Source organism: Puma concolor, chromosome B2 (genome assembly GCF_028749965.1).
Source record: "Puma concolor isolate L17-30 chromosome B2, mPumCon1.1.hap2, whole genome shotgun sequence".
NCBI classification, from domain to species: Eukaryota; Metazoa; Chordata; class Mammalia; order Carnivora; family Felidae; genus Puma; species Puma concolor.
Genome location: NC_141671.1, coordinates 141,869,736 through 141,894,539, shown reverse-complemented (window position 1 = coordinate 141,894,539; position 24,804 = coordinate 141,869,736). Strand labels below are relative to the sequence as shown.

Below are 24,804 nucleotides of genomic sequence, written 5' to 3'. Positions count from 1 at the left end.
TAAGGAGAACAAGGCTATAGGCAAGCCTCCCAACAAAAGGCAGCTATGAAGAAGGAGAGGTATTCACTGGGCTGGACCGAGAGCCCCAGGAATTTCTCCAAGCCAGTGTTTCTCAAAGTGTGGCTCATGGGAACATGTGCTTCGGGATTATCTGGGGGCTTTGCTCAAAATGCATTCCTTGGATTCAAACCTGGGAACCTGTGTTTTAACAATCTGCCTAGGTGATTTTATGCAAAGTACGAGAACTTTTGCTTTAGACTCAAGTAACTAATTCAACTTGTGCCAGAGACTGGAAAAATGCTACAAGGTGTAGAACATTGGAAGACAAAGGAAAACATGGCCCATAAGTCCCTGGAGAGACTGTCTGCACCTGGCTTTCAGACAACCTGAATCCTTGCACCGGTGGGTTGTTTGTCTACAAGCAAAGCTGGCAGTCATGGTTCCAAGGGATTTGAACAACCCTGGGACGGCCACTATACGCAAAATACCTCTTCAACACAGTTTTCTGAAATGCCATGACTAGAGATGACGACTTTTGGGTGACTCCATTTTCAACAATGTCTCTTCTTCCTTTCTGATTCTTCTCTTTGGCCTTCTTTGAAAACCAAAGGCATCCCGACAGCAGAAATAAACTAAGTTGCTATCACTTTAGCAAAAATCTTATTATCTAGAAAAAGGCAGGGCTGAACAAGATATTCATAATAACTAACACTTCTAAAACCTTTTTGAATGCATTATCCCATCTTGTTCTTAAGAAAACATGTGATGTAGCCATTAGCCTCTTTGTTTGACGCATGCAGAGACTGGAATCCAGGGTCTTACCCAAGACCGTGCAGGTGATAATCAACAGAGCTCAATACTCAACAAATGTGTATTTCCTACTATATGCCAAGCAGTATTCCAGGCTCTGGGATGACAGTGATGAGTGAAGCAGAGCAGGCCCCTCACATTCCAGCCACCGATCCAGGAGGAGGTCAATCAGGGTCACCTGACCAGAAATCCAAGAGACAGCACCTCTGTTATTGACACCCTCTCCCCAGTCAGCAGGTCCCTGCTCATCAAAGCCTCTTGGTTCCAGCCTGTGTGACTTAGGGTCTAACAAGATTCTGGAAACTGTGGGGAAGCATGGTACCGAGAGTAGGAAAGAGATCTAAGGAAAAGGAAGTGAGCGGAGAAAAGGAAAGTCACAACCCCAACCACTTCCCTAATTGTGTCAGTCCATCGTAGTTTCTGGCCAGCCTTGACTCCGCATAACACACTCTTTCTTTGTTTTACCCTACTGCAGCAGCAACATTGGCGTGTTCTTCTGTGGACCCAAGGCTCTCTCCAAGACGCTTCAAAGGATGTGCCGCTTGTATTCCTCAGCCGACCCCAGGGGGGTCCATTTTTATTACCACAAAGAAAGCTTCTAGACTTCGGAGAAAAAAATTCCGTGTATTACATACATGGCTACAATCACATAGGTCAGCGCTCAGGAAATGTTTCCTGTAAAGGGCTATATAGTAATTATTTTAGATTCTACAGACCATATGATCTCAGTAACAACTACTCTACTCTGCCATTCGAATGCATCAAAATAGCCACAAACAGTACGTCAAGGTATGGGCATGGCTGTGTTCCAAAACAACTTTATTTATGGGCATTGAAGTAGAATTTTATGTAAGTCCCTTTTGTCATGGAACCTTCGTTTGATTTGTTTCTAATGATTTAAAAATGTAAAAGTCATTCTTAGCTCATGGGCTGTCCCCAAATCAGATGATGTTCCAGGTTCGGCCTGCAGGTGGTTAAGTTTGCTGACCCCTGATAGACATCGTTGTTCTCAAACTTGTTTTCATGTTCAGCAGTGCATCCAATATGGAGACTGATATGGCTGCCTGGCTCAGAGTCTCCTTTAGAAGTTGTTTCATATTTCTGTCACCCTGATGGCAGAGACATCTGCCTTGTATCCAAACGTGATCTTTTCTGCTTAATCTTAAGCTTCTTTGTGCTTTCTTTTCATCCTCTATAGACCTGAGAAATCACCAATGGGGGTTACCTTTCACGAAAACCCTTTATATCTTGAAAGTGATAAAATCATCTCTTACCTATCCCTTTTCTAGTCCAAACAATACTAAATTCCTAACCTTTCAGCCTAGGATATATATTCTAGTCCTTCAATCATTCTTGGTGCTCTTCTTCAAATCTGTTTCCATTCCTTCACATCCTTTTAAAATGTGTTGCCTAAAATGAGACATAATATTCTAATAGATACATGACTAGTATTGGGGGGGAAAGTGATTTTTTTAGATCTCATGTGCCATGCTTTTCAATACAACTAAATTCTATATTTGCCTCTCTTTCCTTCCTTCCATATTTCTTTCTGATTCTCTTTTAATGTGGACTTTTTTTTTCTTTCTCTTTTTTCTTTTTTCTTTGTAAGTAAGCTCTACACCCAACCTGGGGCTTGAACTCACAACCCTGAGATCAAGAGTCACATGCTCTACCAACTGAGCCAGTCAGGGGCCCCTACTGTCACATTTTGATCTATGATCATCTTGACACTTAAGCCCCACCTCAACTTCTGCCCCACAAATATACTGGGAATTTCTTCTTAATTGTATACTCCCACTGAGGCAATCTATTTTTACCATGCAGCTATTTTCCCCCCAAAATTTTCCCAAAGTATTCCCCACATCTTACAGTTTTCTCTAGTAGTATTGATTAATCTTTTAGAATTTTTCTAATATTTCAAGATTGTTTTGAAGTTCAGCCCCAGATAATAATACTAGTATTTAGCTTCATGATATCCACAAATTTAATTAGCAAAATCTCAAATCTTTTGTTTAGGTTTTCAACCAAATTATTGAATCCAAAGAACTCCACCATGAATTCTTGCAACTACCTGATAATATGAGTTCCCAGTTGGGAAGAGGTTAATGATAACTAGCCATTGAGAATTGTACACAACATCATACTCTCTTAGTTTATAATTAACATGTCATACACAACAGAACAAAAACATTTCTTGAAGTTAAAATTACATTTTACAAATGCTTCTTATCTTTGTAGACCGTCATTCTGCCAAAAAAGAGGATTAAATTGGTCTGACATGATTTGTTTTTACAAAGTTAAGCAACCAGTTAAGCTCTTTCAGAGATTTCTAAATTATAAATTGATCATTTCTTTAACTTTATCCTCAGATACTGGCTTTGATTCTATGATTTCTAGGGCCTATTTTAATATACACTCCAGGAAAAAAGGTGGATATATTTCCTGATGTCTCAAAAATTATTTCTACTGCCTCTGAATTGGAATTTCTTAGTATCTTTAAGTATCAGTTGATAGATATCACTCAAACTCTACTAATTTTAATATGTGCAGTATTTCCGTGTGTTTATTTCTCCACTAAGTTTGATTCAGTCTTTACAACAAGAACTTTCTGCAATGTACATATCTAATCTTTAGCAGGAAAATTAAATGTATTAAAAGATTTTTCTTGGTTGCATTCAATTATTAGTTTTCTTTCCCTGTCTATTTGAAAATTAAATGCACTCTTTAGTCTTTGAATTTTGTCTAATAAATTAAAATGTACTTGTTCTTAAAAACAGACCTCTTAAAAAAAAAAGATTTCAATCTCTCTACATTTCTCTCAATTATGTTGTAAACCTAAAATTGTTCTTAAAAAAAATAAAGTCTTGGTTTAAAAAAAAAACTGATTTTCCTGCATCTTTAAAAAAAAATCTCTGTTCTTTGCATCCTCCTTTTAGTTTTGACCTTTATGCTATTTCCGTACATACTGTGTAGAATCTGACATATCCTCATAGAAAAAAAAATCTATAAAAAATCATATTTCTTTAATGTAGCAATAACCAATAGAAATTTTAGGTTTTGTTTTAAAGAGAAAATAATCTATTCAAAATAGAAACAAAAATGTAGCAAACTTATAAATTCATTTAATATATATGGTGCAAGATGATTTGATAAATGACCAAACATTTATAGAGAGACATTTTCAAATAGATAGAAACAGCACATTTCTAAATGGGAATATCAATACTTTGATGCTAAAAATATCAATTGGTTTCTGGGGCGCCTGGGTGGCGCAGTTGGTTAAGCGTCCGACTTCAGCCAGGTCACGATCTCGCGGTCTGTGAGTTCGAGCCCCGCATCAGGCTCTGGGCTGATGGCTCAGAGCCTGGAGCCTGTTTCCGATTCTGTGTCTCCCTCTCTCTCTGCCCCTCCCCCGTTCATGCTCTGTCTCTCTCTGTCCCAAAAATAAATAAACGTTGGAAAAAAAAAAAATTAAAAAAAAAAAATATATCAATTGGTTCCAAATTAATAGGTTACGCAAAAATGCAAATCAAAATTTAACTCCTCTTTACAACTTTTTGAAATGCTAGATATTCTAAGGTCCATTTGGAAGAATATATGAGAAAGACAGAAGCAAAAATACGTGAAAAAGAGAAAGAAAGGAAGAGAAGGAGAGGAGAGAGAAAGGAAGGGAAGAGAAAGGAAAAGAAAAGGAGTATCATCGTGAAAGAGAAGACCCTGATATAACCAAAGGGAAAATGCTAAATTACCTACAAATGAACAATTAATCTGACAGCTGCCTTCTCCAAAGCATCAATAGAGACCAAGATAGCCAAGTAACACCTTCCAAGTGCTGAAGGAACATGACCATCATTTGAGAATTTTGTACTGAGTGAAATGATTACTCAAAAGTGAAGGCAAAATACAGATATTTTCAAACAAAAAGAAAACTGAAAATTGATCTCCCTCACTGAAATGACCACAGAAAGATATATTTAAGGAAGGAGAAAATTCAATTAATGGGATACAAGAAGCAGTGATGAGCAAAGAAATTGAAAAACATGTTATCAAAAGCTCTAAGCATCGACTGTAAAAGAAAATTATTATTTCAGGAGGAATGTCTTTAAAAGTAAAATGGAAATGCTAGACAACAATAGTATGGACGATGGGACCATAACACTGGAATCCAGGTATTCCAAGGTCCGAATACGTTCAGGAGGATAAAAGAAGTATTGATTCAATGTAGCCTTTGTAATTTTCTATAAATAACTTAAAAGGGATAACTTGAAATGGATTCCCTACTCACCACCACTCCTTTTAACCTAACTTTCTCCATTCTTGAGTTTTTGTTGAGCCTCAAGTACTAATTTTTTGGATCGTCAAGCGATTTGTTTTAAGAAGGACTCATGAGTGTTATATTCCCTGATTTAATTCATATTTGAGAACGCAGTCCGTTGCTTTTTCACTCAACTGATAGTTGGCTAGATGTAGTGTTCTTGGACCATATTGCCTCCCCCCCCAGAATTTTCTAGATATTACTCTAATATTTGCTGTCATTGAATATTGTGGTAGTGATGTACGAGGTCGAATTTATTCTTTCCCCTTTATAAATAAGTCACCTTCTTAATGTTTTTTTTTTTTCAATGAAAAGGATAAATATGAATATTCAAATGAAGTGGGATAAGCAATGATTATAAATAACCTCACATCTGTTCAGGACAGATTAGGCTACCACATTGGTTACCAAAAAAATAACCCTGTAAATGTTCTTAGCTTTTTGGATTTTGGCATTTCAGCTTAGGGAGAGATTATGGACTTGGAAATTCAGCTTCCTGTAATGTCTCTTTTATTCCTCACTGCTTACAATTTTTTAATTAGTTCTATAAGGATGTTGCTTGTAACCCCAACTTATTACCTTAGATCTGCAATCTCCCTTTTGATCTCATTCTGTTGTTTCATAATTTTTTCTTTCTTCTCTGCCTTATTAACTTAATATTCTCATTAATTTCAGCGCTATGTGAAGCATTATTGAGGAATTACCTGAGTTATAATTTCTACTGGATTGGGTTTGTTTTTGCTAATTCTACATGGTTATTTCCCCTTATTTCCTATAGTATTTCTGCACAGTTTCTATGCATCCAATGTATATATTTTATTACCTTGCTCATGTTAGTTAACTCTGCCCAGACATTGTAATGATTCTTCCATATCATGAATACTTTTGGAGGGTTTTTCTCAGTGCCTTCTCTAAGACCATGTTCTCTCTCTCTCTCTCTTTCTTTCTCTCTCTGTCTCTTTCTTTTTTACTCTAAAAGCTTTATTGAGATATAATTCACATACCATAAAGTTAATCCATTTAAAGTACACTATTCAAAGTTTTTTGTATAATTATAACTTGTGAAATACTACCACAATTAATTTTAGGGCATTTTTACGTTTCCAAAAAGGGAACCCATATCAACCAACAGTCATTCCTTATTTTCCTCCAACCTGCTCCCAGCCCTAGGCAACCATCAAGGTGCTTTCTGTGTCTACAGATTTGTCTATTCTGAACATCTAAATGGATTCCATTTCATATAAAAGGAACCATGTAATATGTGGTCTTTTGCGGCTAGCTTCTTTCACTTAGCATGTTTTCAAGATTCAACCACATTGTGGCGTATATCAGGATTTTGTTTCTTTATTTTTGCCAAATAATATTCCATTATGTACAACACTGGGTTGTTTCCACGTTGGGAGGGTGGGGAGGGGGCATTGTAAATAATGCTGCTATGAACGTTCAAGTACAAGTTTTTGTGTGGATCATGTTTTCTCTTTTAAACTTTGGCTTTAGCCTGGATGTTTCATGTTTTATCCACTTTTTTGTGGTCTGAGAAAGCAGCAGCTGGGAAGCAGCAGTATGCCAGAGAGGAGGGAGTCTCGGCTTGGGTGGTGGTATACAGACTAACTTCGATTTTCTGGGCTCCGTTTTAGCTTGTGAGATTATTGACTGTCCTGTATCTTGCTTCACTCTCGCTAACGGGGGCAAGGGAAGGAGGATAGAATACATCTCCGTAAGGAGATACTCCCAGGCTTCAGACTCTATCTCCCAATTAAGTGTGAAGCTTGATTCCTTCTCTTCCAACAAGAAATGTCAGCGCTGCTGATTTCTTTCCCGATTCATTCATAACTTCCCATCAGAAGAAGAAAAACAGTGAACACTCTCTCTCTTCGCTTCTTTCCAAGACCGAGAGTATTTAGTGAAATGTTTCAGGAATTTTTTGACTCGTGATGGGACTCCAGATTAGTAGGCTGAGATAGAAGCCCAGTCATACTGCTGGTCTCCATTCTGCTCCAGAATCTTCCATTCTTTTCCTCTTGCAGACAAGTTTTGAAAATGTATTAGATTAGGTTTGTCCTTTATCTGGTCTGTTCACCAATGTGTGTGTGTTTGTTGCATTATCAATCAACTCTCCACAGTCGAGTGTCCACAACTTTCTCTCTTTAACACAATCCGATAAGAACCGTTATCTCCACCACCGTAACTATCTTCAAGGTCCACCATAACCTCCAGGATGTGAAATCCAACTGTTTTTTGTTTTGTTTTGTTTTCGGCTGCAACCGGAGAAGTTGACCACTTCTCCCTTCTTGCAACATTTTCTTCTTTTGACTTGGGTGACACAACAGTCTCTGTTTTCTCCCCAGCTTCTTCTGTCCAACTTTCAAATGTTGGAGTGTCCCAGGAGTTGGCCATAGTCCTTCTTCTCTTTTTCCGTCTACCTTATTCCCTTGAGTAATATCACACATTCCTATGGCTTCAAACACCATCTGCTTGCTGATGAGTCCCAAAGCTAAAACTCCATCGTAGACTTGTCTAAATTCCAGTCTGATATATCCAACTGCCTACACCACCACTGGAAGTATAACAGGCATTAAATTTTCCATATCCAAAACCAGGCACTTTATTTTTCTCCTCATAACCCTGCTCTTTCTGCATCCGACTTCAACTTAGGTCATGATCTCAGTTTGTGGGTTCAAGCCCCACATTGGGCTCTGTGCTGACAGCTCAGAGCCTGGAGCCTCCTTCGGATTCTGTGTCTCCCTCTCTCTGCCCCTCCCCTGCTCTCTCTCTCTCTCTCTCTCTCTCAAAAATAAATAAACATTAAAAAAATTTAAGGAAATTACAAGTTAATGCCACCATTTAGGTATGTTCCAACATAGGCAATCTGTCCACATTTATAGGCAAAGCTGGTCCATGCTACTAGCACAAATAAAGCCTTGCTTATCCAGTTAGCTAGTGTTTCCCTTCTCTAAGAAGTGGCTGGCATCCTAGTTTTTATCTACGTAAGTTGACTTGTTACCAAATAATCTAAAGTGTGTTCTTAGACCTCGACCAGACTTATCATGCTAGACTTTGTTCTCTTCTTTTTTTTTTTTCAGTTCTTACATTGTTCTGCCTATCAATTTTCATAAGAATTTCTGCAGCCTTCTAAGTTACTTTCTCCCAGTTCTTCCTGTCAGACTGAACAGAAGAAAAGCTGCCTTAACAATTCTTTGCCAATTCCAAGTGCCTTCAAATTATTATAAAAAGTTCTGATTGATCTTAAAGGAAACAGCTCAATAATGATCCAGTCTCAACATATTGACTCAGTTAAGTAATCCCCTAAGAAAAGACCATCACTATTACCTTAGTTATATGGTAATTTTGTGCCACACCATCCAAATTTCCAGCCAACTTACCTCAAAATCCAAATGTACTTTTTTAAAAAGTGTTTATTTATTTTTGAGAGAGATCAAGAGACCAAGTGTGAGTGGGGGAGGGGCAGAGAGGAGAGGGAGACACAGAATCCAAAGGAGGCTCCAGGCTCTGAGCCGTCAGCACAGAGCCCCACGTGGGGCTCAAACCCACCAGCTGTGAGCTCATGAACTTAGCCGAAGTCGGACGCTTAACCGACTGAGCCACCCAGGCGCCCCAAAATCCAAATGTACTTTTGAAAAATGTTTAGAAGTGAAAGAACAGCACCAAACAATATAAGGTGCCAGTAAACAGTTCTAACAAAATGCATGAAAACTTCACAAAGAAAATATAAAACTCTATCAACCATATCTACCCTGAGCTAACATGAACACTGGTTGTTGCTCCTTCACTCCCCGCTACCCCACCCACCCCCGGGGGGCTGTGGGATGGAGACCTGTCAACCATTTCTGCCCTACACTAAACAAACATCTAGCAGAGGCTTGGGGGGAAGGGGGAAAGGGGGTGCGCGTTACAGAAAGTAAGGAAATCTAAATATGAAGTCCTGGGCCAATTCTCCAGAGGCCAATGTGTTAAACCAACCCAAATCAACACGGCAAAGGATCGGAGATTTGAACTCTGGCGAGGACTACCACCCAGGTTGCAGATTGGCCTCCGGGGAGCACGCAAGTGGAGCATACCAGAATAGCAACGCAAGGCTTTGAAAACTAAATGGATACTGGAACCACAAGCCACAAAAGTGGGCCAGGATGTATGTTCTGAACCTAAACCTGCTAACTGCCAGCTAAAATTAAAGCTCTAAATAAGAACCAGAGTGTCATAACATTATATTTAAAATGTATAGGATACAATCCAAAAATTTTGTCATACAAAGAACTAGGAAAATCTCAACTCAAATGAGAAAAGAAAATCAACAGACGCCAACACCAAGATGACACGAATGTCGGAATTATCCAACAAGACTTTTAAAGCAGCTATCGTAAAAACGTTCCAACGGGCGACTGCAATCACTCGTGAAGCAAATGGAAAAATAGATAGTCTCAAGCAAAGAAGATATACAAAGAACCGAATACAAGTTTTGAACTTAGAAACATAATCACTGAAAGAAAAAACTCACCAGATGGGCCCATGGGAGGTAGACTGATGCCCCAAAGATGTCTACATCCTAATCCCTGGTACTTGTGTATATGTGAAGTTGTCTGGCAATGGGGAATTAAGGTTCCAGAGGAAATTATGGTTGCTTTGAGATGGTTCCCCCAAGATGGGAAGATTATCCTAGATGATCTGGGTGGACCCGACGTTATCTCAAGGGTCTTTAAAGGTGGAAGAGGGAGGCAGCGGAGTCAGTCAGAGTCAAAGAAGATGTGATGGCCAAAGTGGAAGCTGGAATGATGCGATTGACGGTTTTGAAGATGGAAAGGGCTAGAAGCCAAGGAATGCAAGCAGCTTCTGGGAGCTGGGGGAGGCAAGGAAACCACGTCCGCTGGAGCCTTCAGAAAACAACACAGCCCCCAAACACCTTGAGTTTAGCCTAGTGAGATGTATAGCGGAGTTTGACCCCCCCCAAAAATAATAATAATGAGATGATAAATTTGTGCTGTCTCAGACTTTGGGATGATTTACTATAGTAGCAATAGATCATACAGATGGAAAGGAACAATACCATCAATGCATCGGTGCCTTTCAAAACAATCTATAAATTCAAAGTAATTTCAGTCAGAATCCTGAAAAGGTTTTTCGTGAGATCTGGCAGGCTAATTTTTTAAATGTGTCCTAGAAGAATATAGGGATAAGAATAACCCAGACACAACTAAAGAACAAAAATGGTCAAACTTTTTCTGTAAAGGTCCAGATAATACATATTTTGGGCTTTGTTGGCCACAGATGGCCTCTGTCATGTCTCCCGCTTTGATTTTGTTTATTATTCAGTCCTTTACCAATGTGAAAACCGTTCTTAGCTCAAGGAGTCTATAAAAATGGAGCACCAGCTGGGTTTGGCCCGTGGGCCATAGTTTGCAGATCCCAGAATTAGAACAGCCATTTGTCTCAACCACTGAGGGATTGGGGGTTTTAGGATTATACCAAGATACACCAGTCCACGAAGATGGTCTTTTCTAGTGCTCAGTATCTTTGGGCCCAGATGCACTATCTGGACTTCTAAGAACCTCTGTTCCACTTCTATTCATTTATTTTCTTTGAACTTTGGAGTGAGGGTCACAGTGTGGTGGAAACACAGGATAGACAGAAAATACGAGAAGAGGTCCGGCGCGAACATTCCAAACTACGGCAGAGTGAGGGCTGGAAGGCAGACCCAGCCCAGGTGCAAAAGCAACTGGGCAGGGAAGACACAGCGTGATGCCCGAAGAAGAGCTGCGGGTCAGGCAACAGTGGGCATTAAGACGTGCAAGAAGAGATAGGCACATCCCGCGAAGGAAGTCGACCAGGCTAGCAAAAACCCCAAGTGGGGGTGGCGAGCACCTGCGTGGCTCAGTCAGTTGAGCGTCTGACTTAGGCTTGGGTTGTGATCTCACGTGGTTCGCGAGTTCGAGCCCCCCGTGGGGCTCCACGCTGACAGCACAGAGCCTGCTTTGGATTCTCTGTCTCCCTCTCTCTGTGTCCTTCCCCCACTCAAAATAAATAAATAAACATTTTAAAACAAAAACAGGGGCACCTGGGTGGCTCAATCGGTTAAGCGTCCGGCTTCCACTCAGGTCTTGATCTCACAGCTTGGGGTTTCGAGCCCCGTGTTGATCTCTGTGCGGACAGCTCAAAGCCTGGAGCTGCTTCAGATTCTGTCTCCCCCCTCTCTCTGACCCTCCCCTGCTGGCGCTCTGTCTCTCTCTCCCTCTCTTAAAAATAAATAAACGTTAAAAAAAATTAAAAACAAAACAGCAACAACAAAATCCCAACAACAACAAAATCCCAACAACAACAAAATCCCAAGTGGGTAGCATATTGGATTGAAGAGAGCAAGTCTCAGCACCAGGAAGCGAATCAGGGTGCTGGTTACACAGCTGGATGTCAGAAGCAGCCATCCATGGACTCACTTGAGGTCTGCAGGGTGGCGAGACCCAAACCGGGGCTCAGTTCTTAGAAGCAGAGCACGCAGGAGGCATCACAGGGCTCTGGGGTCTGGGAAGCTGGCATATTAAATTCCGTGGGATGAGACAATGGAGCTGTTTAAATCCTGCCCATCTGTTGTTTGAATCGGTCCAGGAACCAGGGCAGAGCTAAGCCTTGTGGTGAATGGGAAGACTGGCCCAGCTCCTGTGATCTGGGGAAGGTCATGGAAAGAGAAAGGAGATGGCTATGGCTCTTCTGCTTCCGCTCGTCTATTTTTCTTCCTGCCCCTCTCCCTCCTGTCCCCACCCAGGCATTAATTAATTATTTGTACTAACATCTGCAGCACAGTTTTCAGATTCACTGCTGGTACAAAGAAAGCAACGCAAAATAAAGTTATGTTGCTGTATTTTTTAAACGGTGCATCTTTGTTTGAAAATTGCTTAAGTTTTGAAACGTCTCCCCATCCGGCATGATTAATGTGATACATAGAGCAAAGCAGCAGAGTGAGTGGAGAATTAGCCAGCGCGGGTTCACCCTAGAGGCATTTATCTTTGCTTTTTTTTTTTTTTTTTCCACCCCCCTGGTGCCTGCGCTGAGCCTGAGGGTAAGCTGACACTTTTTTTTTTCTTTTTTAACAAATTAAGCTTCATTTTCTTTTTTGCGTGTGTGTTAAGAACCTTGAAGGGAATGAGCAATGTCTCCGGCCTCCAATACCAGCTGCCATGGCAGGAAAGAAAGAGGTGACAATTTCCTGCAGATTCAGAATGATTGTTTTAATGGGGCTGTGGCCGAGGTAACAGGCGCAAAGAGAGCGTGCGGCCAGGAACAAGCAGGCTCTCTCCTTCCCGAGCCTCGCGCTACATGATGTAACATTTAGCTTCTGGCTTAAGGTGCATCTCTCCTCTGCTTTGATTTATCCTCACTCTGGCAAATCACAGAGATATGTTACAGGAGATGCATTTAGAGCTGTTGTTATAGCTCATTGAGGAGCAAGGCTGTTATTCCCATCAGAGAAAAATCTCACGTGTAGCAGGGTGAGTGACCTAGAATAAAAGGAAAGAAAGAAAAAGAGAGAGAGAGAGAGAGAGAGAACAGCAATGTAGATGTTATGCTGGGATGAAATTGTATTCACCTTGATTGAAAACTCTTTTATTATGAACATAATTTAGATCAGAATGGTAAATAGAACTCGTGGGCACCTTGCCTGGCCGGTTGCTGCTGAGTAGTACGCAGCCGCTCCCATAATGTAAGTGCATATGTGATGACTGTGTTATTGTGTTTATATATGAAAGCATTATGCTCCATCAAAGGAAATGAAAAATATCTTCAAGGGTTTGCTCAGTCAGCTTCTTTAGCAGAAAATGCTTGGAGGTGTGGAATAGCAACAGTGGCCAAAATACAGAGTATCAAAGAACTGTGCAGGCTTATGTGGAAGTTATATATCTATCCAAGAGTGAAATGCTGGCCGGACCCTGGCATCCTCAGAATAGCTCCTGGAGGGGCCCTGATTGTGATTCACCTTGAGCACAAAGTATGCCCAGAGCCACTGGGCATAAGACACGTTGCCTAAGACAGTGGTGCTGTTTGCAAGGAGCTCACAGTTCACCTGAACAGGCAAAACAGATACACATAGAGACACCATTAGAAATGCAAGGGTGGGGGGCACCTGAGTGGCTCGGTTGGTTAAGCAGCCGACTTCAGCTCAGGTCGTGGTCTCGCCGTTTGTGAGTTCAAGCCCTGTGTCGGGCTCTGTACTGACAGCTCAGAGTCTGGAGCCTGCTTCGGATTCAGTGTGTCCCTCTCTCTCTGTTCCTCCCCCTCTTGCACTCTGTCTCTCTCTATCTCTCTCAAAAATAAATATTTTTTAAAAATTAAAAAAAAATGCAAGTGGGGGGATTTCAAATGAGGTGCTAAAATGATCCAATTCAGGGGCACCTGGCTGGCTCAGTCAGTTCAGCATCTGATTCTTAATTTGTGGCTCAGGTCACGATCTCATGGCTTGTGGGTTCGAGCCCCTCATCAGGCTGTCTGCTGACCATGCAGAGTCTGCTTAGGATTCTCTCTCTCCCTCTCTCTCTCTGCCCCTCTTCTGCTCTCTCTCTCTCTCTCTCTCTCTCTCTCAAAATAAATAAATAAACTTTAAAAAATATGATCCAAATTCAAAGGCAAATATCCCAGGAATCCAGCCTCTGTCTCATCACAATGTGTGTGATCATATACATATATTTATAGATATACATATTTATTTACATTTCTGCGTGTCAAAGCCACACTATGGACCACGGATCTGAAAGACAGTGGAGGCATTTGTCTTCCCATCACACCCACAGCAGTGTAGATGAGCATCTGGACATTTTTATCATGTCGAGTTGTACTTGACTACCTACCACACAGGGCAGCCTGATGCCTGATGCCGAGGACGGTGCAGAGGAAATCAAAGGAGATAACCAGCTCTGAGCTCCACGCTGTGCTGGAACGATGGGAAATGTTTCACCTGGTGTGCATCTGATTCGTTGCAGTTCAACAAGAGCAGGGACCTTTGTCTTATAATCAACATTGTATTCCTCTCACCTAGGGGTGAGCTGGGCAAATAGAGCATGCTCGGTAAATATTTGTTGAATGAACAAATGAATCAATGAAGCCATGTGGCAAATTGGTGCTGTATCATTACCCCACCTTACTAATGGGGAAGCTCAGATTCAGAAATCAAACCATTTCTACCTGATCAAGTAAGAAATATACATTGTAACTCATATTCAAGACTAATTAGGTCTGACTCCAAAAGACCAGCTTCTTTCCACATAAACATTGTTTCTAAGAGGCAAAATGCCCAAGCACGACCTCAAGGCGCTTACCATCAAATAGAAAAGCAACACTCAGCATGTAAAGGACCACGGCAAACAGCCCGAGGAAGGATATGATTCAGAGAAAAGAGAATGGGCATGGTCAGGGCTTGGGCATAGGGTTTTCCTGAGCCCTCCTCACACACACTAAGCCCCAGCATCCTGGTCTCTGGCAGCAACTACCGACCCATGCACATCCACATCTACGTCGTGAAGGGGAGGGTACCGTATCTTCCGCACCAAAATAACTTAAGAGTCAGGATGGTCAACAAATACAAAATTTAAATTCATGACACCAGTTTACCAAAAAAAAATTGTTTTCTGAATTCTGCCCTTGTACATTTCTATCAGATGAACTGGGAATACCCAGAATAGTTCTCTGTCATTTTCTGTTTTTCTCACACCAGCTCGCTATGGGAATCTGTATCACTTGTAAAAGGCCAGCCTGACATGGGTTAAAGGTACCGCTGACAGGTGGCAGGGTGAGGGCGTGCTCAAGCACATAGAATCTGAGGTCAGATGCTAGAGCCAGATGCCAGGAAAAATATGCAAATTAACCACGTTTGAGAGGCTTAGATGATCTAATGCAACAAAGGGGAGATCAGGCTATTACGCTCCCTTAACCAGTCATCAAGTTTAGTATCATTAAGTGAGATAACCTGAAATTAGTGGCTGCCAACGCAACGCAGGATGAAATAGGCAGCAAGGCGGGTGAAGGGTTCTTGACAAATGTCTAACCTCAATCCAATCAGGACTTTAGGGACTGGAGATAAAGGAATAGGCTAAATGACACCACAAGGAACAACTAGATAAATACAGAAGAAGGACATTAAAAAGGACAACAGTCCTGGTCCCTTCAGCAAGCCAATGTCAAGGTTTAGGAAAAACAAAACACATAAAAAGCAGTGCTGGACTATAAAAAAAAAATGGAAGGGGAGACTTTTCTAGATCAACAGATGTTTAAGACACATAATGCGTGTGACAACTGATGGGCATTGAGGAGGGCACCTGCTGGGATGAGAACTGGGTGTTGTGCGTAAGCGATGAACCACGGGAATCTACCCGAAAAAAACCAAAAGCACACTTTACACACTGTATGTTAGCCAACTGGACAATAAATTATATTAAATAAATAAATAAATAATAAATGTGACAATTGGATTCTGGTTTAAATAAATGAACTATAAAAGACAATTACAGGGGAAAACCGGGGAAATCTGAGTACAGAGTTTTAGGTGATTTGGGGGAATTATTGTTCATTTCATCAAGGATGATGTTCTCGTTATGTAAAAAATGTCCTTATTTTTCGAAGTGCATATTGAAACAGTTAGGAGTATAATGTCATGATATTTGTAACTTAGTTTAAGTACTTACAACCGCCCCGATAAAGACACAGATACAGAAAAATATGAATAATTACTAAATGTGGAAGAGAGGGTTATGGATAGCTCTTATTCACGCTCTGGTTTTCAGTATGTAAATTTTCGTCATAAGACAATTTTAAATGATGATATAATGCCTGTAAATTATTTAACCAAATTCCCGGCACACAACACGCGCCTATTAGCATTGGCTTATCTCATGATTATTGTTTTTATTATTTCTGGGCCATCACTGCTGCTACTGACACCTGTCAACCTTCCCGCAGAGGCCACCACCATCCAGGGGCCAGAGCATTACCACACTGTGAGTGCTGTCTCCAGTCCCTGCCTAAGCTGCTGAAGCCAGTGTAACTGGGGCATTGAGGAGGGCACCTGTTGGGATGAGCCCTGGGTGTTGTATGGAAACCAATTTGACAAGAAATTTCATATTAAAAAACATAAAGCTTTTGGCCACTCATTTTTTTAATATTTATTTATTTATTTTATTTGCTAATTGCATGTTGATTTTTGGTCAATTAACTATTTTCACTGAAATGTTTCCATCAGTGACATTTTATGTATTTAATTATTTTAATTATTACTTTAATTTCATTATTTAAATATTTATTTAATTATTTAATTTTTTAGATGTTTATTATTTATTTTTGAGGGAGGGGTGGTAGGGGCAGAGAGAGAGGGAGACACAGAATCCCAAGCAGGCTCCAGGCTCCGAGCTGTCAGCACAGAGTCCGACGCGGGTCTGGAACTCACGAACTGCGAGACCACGACCTGAGCCGGAGTCGGACGCTTCACCGACTGAGCCACCCAGGCCCCCCTTTCGGTCACGCTTAATGCAGCCTCTTTCCTGGGAGCTAGACCAGAGGAGAGCCTATGTGGCCGGCATTGTGCCTGACTCAGAAACACAGCTCTGAATACAGTGATGACTGAGCTGTGCTATAGTGGGGAGAGGGACGGGGGAGGGAAGGCTCCTGACCTTGGCTTCACCTCCCCCACGAAGGGAAAACAGAGAGAGGACACTCTAATCCTCACTCACTCTTCTCTGAGGCGGGGGATTGCTTTACCTTATTGGCAAATTTGGGAGCGAGCACTAGACATGGACAGAACAGCCCCTGCCTGTGCAGAGCATGTTATCCGGTGTGCCCTCCACTTGCCTAAGCCATGCTCTCCAGTATCATAAAAAATTGGCCTTTTTTCCTTAATCTCTTTATTCCATTATCTCATTTGGCTGAGAACTTAGATGGAAGAAAAAGATAGTTTGTGTCCGCCTCCTTGAACCCCAACGACCTGGACTAAAGTTGTGAGCCTCTGATTTTTCTATTGAGATAAATTCTTGCCTGGGTCCTACATATAACTAGGTCTATGTTCAGCCCTGGGGTCATGCAGAAAGGCCCAGAAATTCCTGAATGTTAGGAAAACACAGCCAATTTGGGGTATCTGTTCTATGCTTTTAATTTAGCTCAATATACTAGATATTACTAGATAACAGAATTAATTTGGCAAAAGGTTTTCTATGAGTCTTATATTTCAGAAATGTTCAAGTTGGAAAACGTTCTGAATGAGGCTAAGTGAAATATGAACTCACCACCAGCTCTCCTAGACATTCTAATTTTTCAAATTAAAAAAAAAAAAAAAAAAGGAAAGCGAACAAAGCTCCAGACGTTACGGGCATGGAATTAGTAGGTCCTTTAGGAAGTAATTTTCTCTATTGTTTGGGGAAATGCTAAAGTCAGTCTTGGAGTTGAAATGTCCATGGCATGTTCAAGCCCTCCCAGTGACCATCTTGGCCTCGTCTTGCCCAGTAATTTCAACCATCAGGAGATGAATTCCTAGGAGGATACGTCAGCAAATTCACAAGGCAAAACAACAGATACCGTGGACTTTTATGGCAGCACAAAACAGCTGCACGTAAGGCAAATAAAAGCAATTATTTGTAAATGTTTTTCAATTGGTGTAAAATGTGTATAACCACATTTACCTTCTCAACTGTGTTTAAGGGCACAGTTCAGGGGTGTTAAGCACAGTGACATTATTATGTGCCCATCACCACATCCACGTCCAGAACTTTCTCTTGCAAACCTGAAACTCTGTACCCATTAAACAATAACCACCGCCCTTTCTCCTCACCCCGAGCACCTGGCGGTACAGTATTTGTCTTTTTGTGATTAAAGACAATTATTTTTAAGTGATTTCTTTCATATCCTTTGCCGGTTGCCGAAAGTGCGCCCTGTGGCGCCTGGGTGGTTCAGTCGGTTGAGCGACCGACTTCGGCTCGTGTCATGATCTCGCGGTTCGTGAGTTCGAGCCCCGCGTCGGGCTCTGTGCTGACAGCTCGGAGCCTGGAGCCTGCTTTGGATTCTGTGTCTCCCTCTCTCTCTCTGCCCCTCCCCAGCTTGTACTCTGTCTCTCCCTCTCTCAAAAATGAATAAACATTAAAAAAATTTTTTTTAAAGAAAAAAGAAAGTGTGCCTTACCGTGAGCCTTTTTGCCTGATTAACCTAGCAACTGCGTCAGCACATAAGCCAGGCTGTTTATCATTCAGAAGACTACATCTTTCCGCTGGACTTCTGAATCTAGCCGTCACCATGTCAAATAAACCCCCTGTGCCTAACCTGTTTGCTTTGTCTGAAGTTCCATTCATAAGGTCAGAACACTCTCAGGTTGGTCTGGTGCAAAAAGTTCCCTCTGTACCAACCTCCAGAGGTCTCCCACACGTGGGGTCAGCCTGGGCCATGGGCCGCAGATGCCAAAAAGAGGGCCTGAAGCCAGACTCAGCCAAAACTAGCAGTCAGAAAACTAAAGGCAAGGCCGTCAAAAAAAAAGATAAATGTCATCACAGACGAAGAAGTCAAAACTAAAGTAAGTTCCACTGTGCATTTTCTTTAAAAAAAAAATTTTTTTTTTTAATGTTTATTCATATTAGAGAGAGAGAGAGAGCACGAGCAGGGGAGGGGCTGAGAGAGAGGGAGACACAGAAACCGAAGCAGCCTCCAGGCTCTGAGTCATCAGCATAGAGCCCGACGCGGGGCTAGAACTCACAGACCGCAAGATCCTGACCTGAGCCAAAGTCGGAAGTTAACCGACTGAGCCACCCGGGCGCCCCTCCACTGTGCGTTTTCAACAGAGCCACTGGAGGACAGTAACTCGCTACACGGGGCAGATCCTGACCTCTACCAGCAAAATGTGTCCAGTGTATGAAGCATACGAGGAGAATACTTCATATTCTCCATTTTTATTGTTTAATATTAATAAACTATTTAAATATTTCTTAACTCAATCATCTCATTCCTACCTACAGAGATACCAAATCCAAAATCTGAATGGAGTCTTGCTTAAGTGTTATATTATTTCTTCTACATAAACACCTTACTTTATCATTAAAAAAAAAAAAAAAACCACTTTGGTCTGAAGACCCAGAAGAAAGAGATAACTTCTGTCTTGAATAGTCGTTAACTCTTTTGGAAAGTGACTTGGGGAAAAAGAAGTCAAAACTAGTTTTAACTTTAGTCCTAAAACAGCATGCACTGAATATCATGCAGCCATCATTAGAAACGATATGCAGGAGCAGTGATGTATTTCTCAAACTGAAACTTGTGTATGTAAAACTGTACAATTAATTCCAGAACCTGGCACTTATTTTCTCATTTAGGAAGAGTTTGCCCTTCTAAGCCTCAGATCCTTCAGGTACATAGTCAAGCCAGTATTTTTCAAAGTTCTTTGAGGTCCTGACATGGTCATTTCTATCATCAATGAAAAAGAAAACAAAACTTACATTAAAGAGTTAAGCAATTAAAACGTAAGAGTTCATTTCACATGAAAGTGTCATAGCCCTGGAAATCACATCTCCCTGCGCCAGTCATCAAGCCACTTGGGGTCATCATTGTTCCTAATGTGCGGTCCACGACAGAGCCTCAGAATGTTGAAGATAGAGTCTTAGAGACCAACTGCGTCAAAGTCTTTGTGTTTTGGTTGAGGCAACTTAGGTCCAGACCGGTTCAACTCACTTAATTAAGGTTTGTATCACTGGAAGCAATATTCAAATCTCTTGAACTTATTTCTATGCTTTTTTTCATCACACCAAATAAAAATATCTAAATAGTGAGAAAAGAAATTGATCTTTACCTGGAAGCCAACCCTTACGAGATTTCCAGAGTCATCTTGCTGTGACTAAACTTCTCCAAGATGAGGGATGGTGCTGAACGGAGAGGGGCTAGGTTCATGACTAATAGATAGTGTTGGCCACGATCCATGTACTGAAATGCCTGTCATAACACCTTTGTAAAACAGGCCTGCTAACGTGGGGGAGGATAAATGTTTAACAATCACAGGGACTGAGTTGGAATCATGCCTGGGTTTAATTTAAGTCCTAAGGCAAGAAGCTTCAGTTCAAGTTCCTGAAGGAATGTGCATTCTTTGAAGAAATGTGAAGACAAGCAGATTTCCAGACTCTGAAAATATTGACAAGTGAATGGTATAGGAAGAGATGCATAGATTCACCAAGAACCGGGGTATCTTCTAGGTAAATAGCGTCTATACAGAAAAAAAGGAGTCAACTGTCTGAGGTAAAATAGTTGAGGATATTTTTCAAGTTTCAGAAAGTTTAAAATTAACAAATCTTGAGGGAAATGGATGAAAATGCAATATCTGAGTTATCCAAGATTCAAGTCGAGCAATCAGGGAGGAAGAGGAGAACGTCTCTGAGAAAAATGAAAAGAATAAAATACGGATGCCCTAACTAAGAACTAATGAATGTGAGAAGTGGCGAAAGACCAATCCAGTATGCAAAGCTGCTTCAAACAAACATTAAAGACTTACCAGACCAAATGGCCAGATGGGAGTACTTGGCAACAAATGAGGGCTATGATATAATTAGCACGTAAGGGGCCAGATAGCCTCTTGCTGCCAAACAAAAACTCTGTACGGGAAGGATACGGTGTAGGCACACAGGAGGGGACGTAGCTTCGTATTTTAGGACATCTTAAAGCAAGTTGCAGAACTTTATGGGAAGAGGAAATAAAATAGAATCACTGTGGGTAGGAATGCCATACTTAAGTATCTAGATCAGAGGTTTGGCAGATTACAGCCTACAGGCCAAATCCAGCCCACAGCCTGCAAGCCAAATGAGGTTTAAGAAGAAAAGATAATATTTCAAAAGACATCATATTAAAAATAAATGTGCCCAAGTAGAAAAATACAAGAAGTGTCATACACAGCAGAAGAGATGCAAATAAAAAAAAAATTTTTTTTAAGCGAAAGGGGAATTGGGGATATTTCTGACGAACCGACCCCAGTATTGAAATCTTGTTGGAAACATGGGAGGCAGAAAGACAGCAAGAGAATCAATGAGACCAATTGATTGATGATCACAATATAAAAAGACCATGCCGGTCTGAAAAGGAGATAACAGAATGAATCAGTTTATAAAGGAAGGCATTAGTGACATTCCCGCTCCTAAATTAACTTTTGAAGCATATCGGTCACAGATACAAAATCAAATAGCAATAAATAAACTAGATGTTCTTGGCCGAATCAATAATGCATTTTGTCACAATTTTCTATCCCAAACTGGAGTAATCACTCGAAGTAAATGTGCTCTACCCAAGAGTTTAGAAGAAACTCAAGGGTGAAATTTTGGATCCATTGAAACTGTGTAGACAGATCAATTTAATAGAGGGCCGCCAGAGTGTCAATGTGACAGGCATTCATGAATAAGGACCAAAGGATATGATTCCTTGTGCATTTAAGAACAAGATAATCTATAGTAAGAAAGGCAAGGTAGCTTCTGAAAGGGAGATTATACTCCTCCCATATTTTTAAGGAAGTATATGGGAAAGACAATCCAATGCATGTCCTCTATTTAAATACTTACTAAGACTGGGATAAGATTCCATGAAAAGCTATGCATATTTAATAACATTTCTTATTACAAAAGCCATATATATTCTTTGTAGAAAATGTGGAAAATACAGAGAACCAAACTGAATAAAATTAAAATCATCTATAACCCAGCTAAACAGAGATGTCCACTGTTAATATTTTGCCATATATTATTTGGGACCTAATGTGGAATTTAATTAACTATTTTATCTTCGGAGAGAACGAATACCAGCTCCAAAAAAAAAAAAAAAGGAGAGAGGCGCAAGGATAAATATTTTTTAAATTGTTCCAACTCACAAATGGAGGCTAAGATGTAACAAGAGACTGTTTACAATAAAATCTTCAGGTTTGCCCATGACGCTAACTTCTTTTTAATAATGAAATATTATGCCATTTATGCAGAGGAAACTGTGAAAATTTCACAAGACTACATATGGGAGCAGAAAACTGGCAGATGAAATTCCTTATGGGCAAGTGTGAGAGACTTTGGGAGACTGTAAGACCAATTATCATGGAAAACGATGGATTCCAAAGTTTCAGTCACCGTCTAGAACATAAAGTATGCTGTCATTGCACAGTCTACCTTAAAGACAATGTACTCATCTGACAAAAGGATTAAAATTGAGGCAGAAACCTATATTCTACTCTCTAAAATAATTGTACATCCACAGCTAGAATGTTCTGTGCGTGAACACGGGCCAAAATAATTCAAAGAAATGATCAAAGAGGTCAAAGAAGTGAAGACACTAGCCTATGCGAATCAATGTTAGTACTTGCCATTCTCAATTCTGCAAAATCTAACTCACAGCTGAAATCTAAATGAGATAAAGTCTATAAAATAGTGATAATTCTAGATTAGGTGATCGTCTTTCACCTAGGGTGCATGGACTTTAGATGGTCTATAAACTCCTTAAAATGGCATGCACATTTGCATGTATATATGCATGTACATATGTATGTACCTATTTACATATATTTGTATATAAATATATATAAATTTTTATATATACATGTATATATATATATATATGTATATATGCAAAAATGTCCTCCGTTGAGTGGGTACATAGTTATCAACAGATTCTTACCAGGGTTCATAACTCAAAATCTCAAGATCTAGTGGTCTAGATGGTAAGCATATAGATCTGGTCACTAACTCCTGGGAGCAGATCTTGAGGCTTAAAAGAGAAAGGTTAAGAACAAATTAAGTTGTATTTACCCCACGAAAACCAAACATGTACAAGTCATTTCCCTGAGAAATGCCGTAGAATAAGAAGACATTGGATTCATGAGAATGTCTGAGGGAGATGATTGAAATAGATCTCTAAGCTTCTGATATTGGGGCTCCATGAGGGCAACGACTGAGGTCTGTTTTGTTCACCGCTCCATCTCTAGAGTTTAGAACAGCACCTGGCGTATCGTAGGCCCTCGATGATACTTGTGGCTCACCCAAGAGCTAGACTGATCTTGGCGGTACTATCAGAGGCAATGGCCGTATGAATCTGTCCCCGGTGGCACTTCTGTTATATCCAGGGTGAGGCTGTTCCCCTCATTCTCTTCCTCCCCCAGCCACATCTCATTTTCTTGTTTGAGGATCTACCACTATGAGAGCCCCTGGATCGTGGGGGAGAACATGGCACCATATCAGCAAAGAACTATGCTAATTTGGCCTTGAAAGAAAACAGGGGGGAAAAAAATAAAAACTAGAAATGAGATATCAAAGCAATAAAAGTTTATAAGAGTTTATGAACATAAAACGTGTGTAAATGGAACACTGTCAAGCAGATTAATTAGTTAACATTTGGAAAGTGCATTGAAGATGAAAATTGCCAAATAAGGGTTTTGTACATTGAATCAATTTCTCACTGTTACAACCGGATGACATAAGAAACCAGTCTACTAACATCTGAGAAAAATATTCTGCCCAATTTAGGCTATGGAGGGTCTTTGGCCTTTGGGAAGCTGAGCCCAGCATAACCTTTCTCTCGGATTTTGAATATCACGTGTTTCCCAACTACGATGGGGTTAGAGCTCTGGAGCCCCAGTGCCCTGTAGCTCTCTGCTTTTGTCTGCCAATTCCTCTGTCTCCCTCCAGACTGCTGGAGGCCTCGTAAGGCCAACTGAAGACTTTGTAAATAGCCATGTCAGATGCTTTGCTTCCAACTTGAATTTAGATTTTGTGAAAATAGGAGTTTAGTCAATATTCCCTGGACGGATGGCATGCTATTCTCGAACAATATGGAAAGAAACCCAGCATGACAAGAGCCGGAGCTCAGTACCAAGAGCTGCCTCTAGCTTGTGCAGTTGGAACAGATACTCTCCCTGAAAGCGGGAGTCAATGAAGGGAGAATCTTGATTCAGAAATCATCTGGGCTAGGAAGCCAATGGCACGTGAAGCCAAAGTCTTTCAGTATGAATTGTCTCTGGAAAAAGAAAAACAAAAACAATAACAAGAAACTACCTGTTTGATATAGTTTTACCTGTCCATCTATATAACATTTTTATTGTGATCAACCTTTGTTTCGATTTATTTAAGTTTTAAGATCCCTCCTACATCCAAAACAAATTGAGACAGCTTAGAGATTAAAATGAAGTGCAAAACACGAAAGCGTTTAGGGATAAAATAGGATAGATGATGTATTCCTATGCTGGAATTCATAAGACACAGCAAACCCTAGTAGAAAAAGTATTGGAACTGATGTTAAAAAAGTCTGGGCTCCAGCCATAACTCAGTCTCTACTGAACTGTGTGGTCTTATGTAATCTTTATCCCACTGGCAAAACAAAATCTCTGGAAATTTTTCAACATGATTTTTTTAAATGTTTAAAAAATAGAATGGTGGCATTAGTATGTCAGGCCAAATGGTGCAGGTGAGCTTGTAGAGAGAACCGTTAAGAGGCTAAAGCATAACCCAGGCACAGGGGGTTAACAGTACAAATGGAAAGAAAAGGAAGAAAAAAAACGCTGTTTAAGGAAAGCCTGACAGAACGTGGGAATTGACCAGATACCAGAATGAGCAACATGGAAGCATGACGTGGCTGGAAGCATGACGTCACCGTGAATAGAAACGGAAACGGGAAAAAATGTCTCTGGAAGAGGAAGTGAGGTCAGGACTGAG

At 40.7% G+C, this 24,804-nt stretch overlaps 1 protein-coding gene across 1 annotated transcript in view; it reads left to right on the top strand.

Moving 5' to 3' along the window:
- NOX3 (NADPH oxidase 3) overlaps window positions 1–2,379 on the top strand; it is a 62,522-nt gene extending 60,143 nt beyond the window's left edge. Inside the window, exon 13 of the mRNA XM_025925661.2 lies at window positions 1,286–2,379. Within this exon, the coding sequence (XP_025781446.1) occupies window positions 1,286–1,412 (127 nt within the window). The 3' untranslated portion in view covers window positions 1,413–2,379. The remainder of the gene's footprint in view (window positions 1–1,285) is intronic.
- Window positions 2,380–24,804: the final 22,425 nt, after the last annotated feature.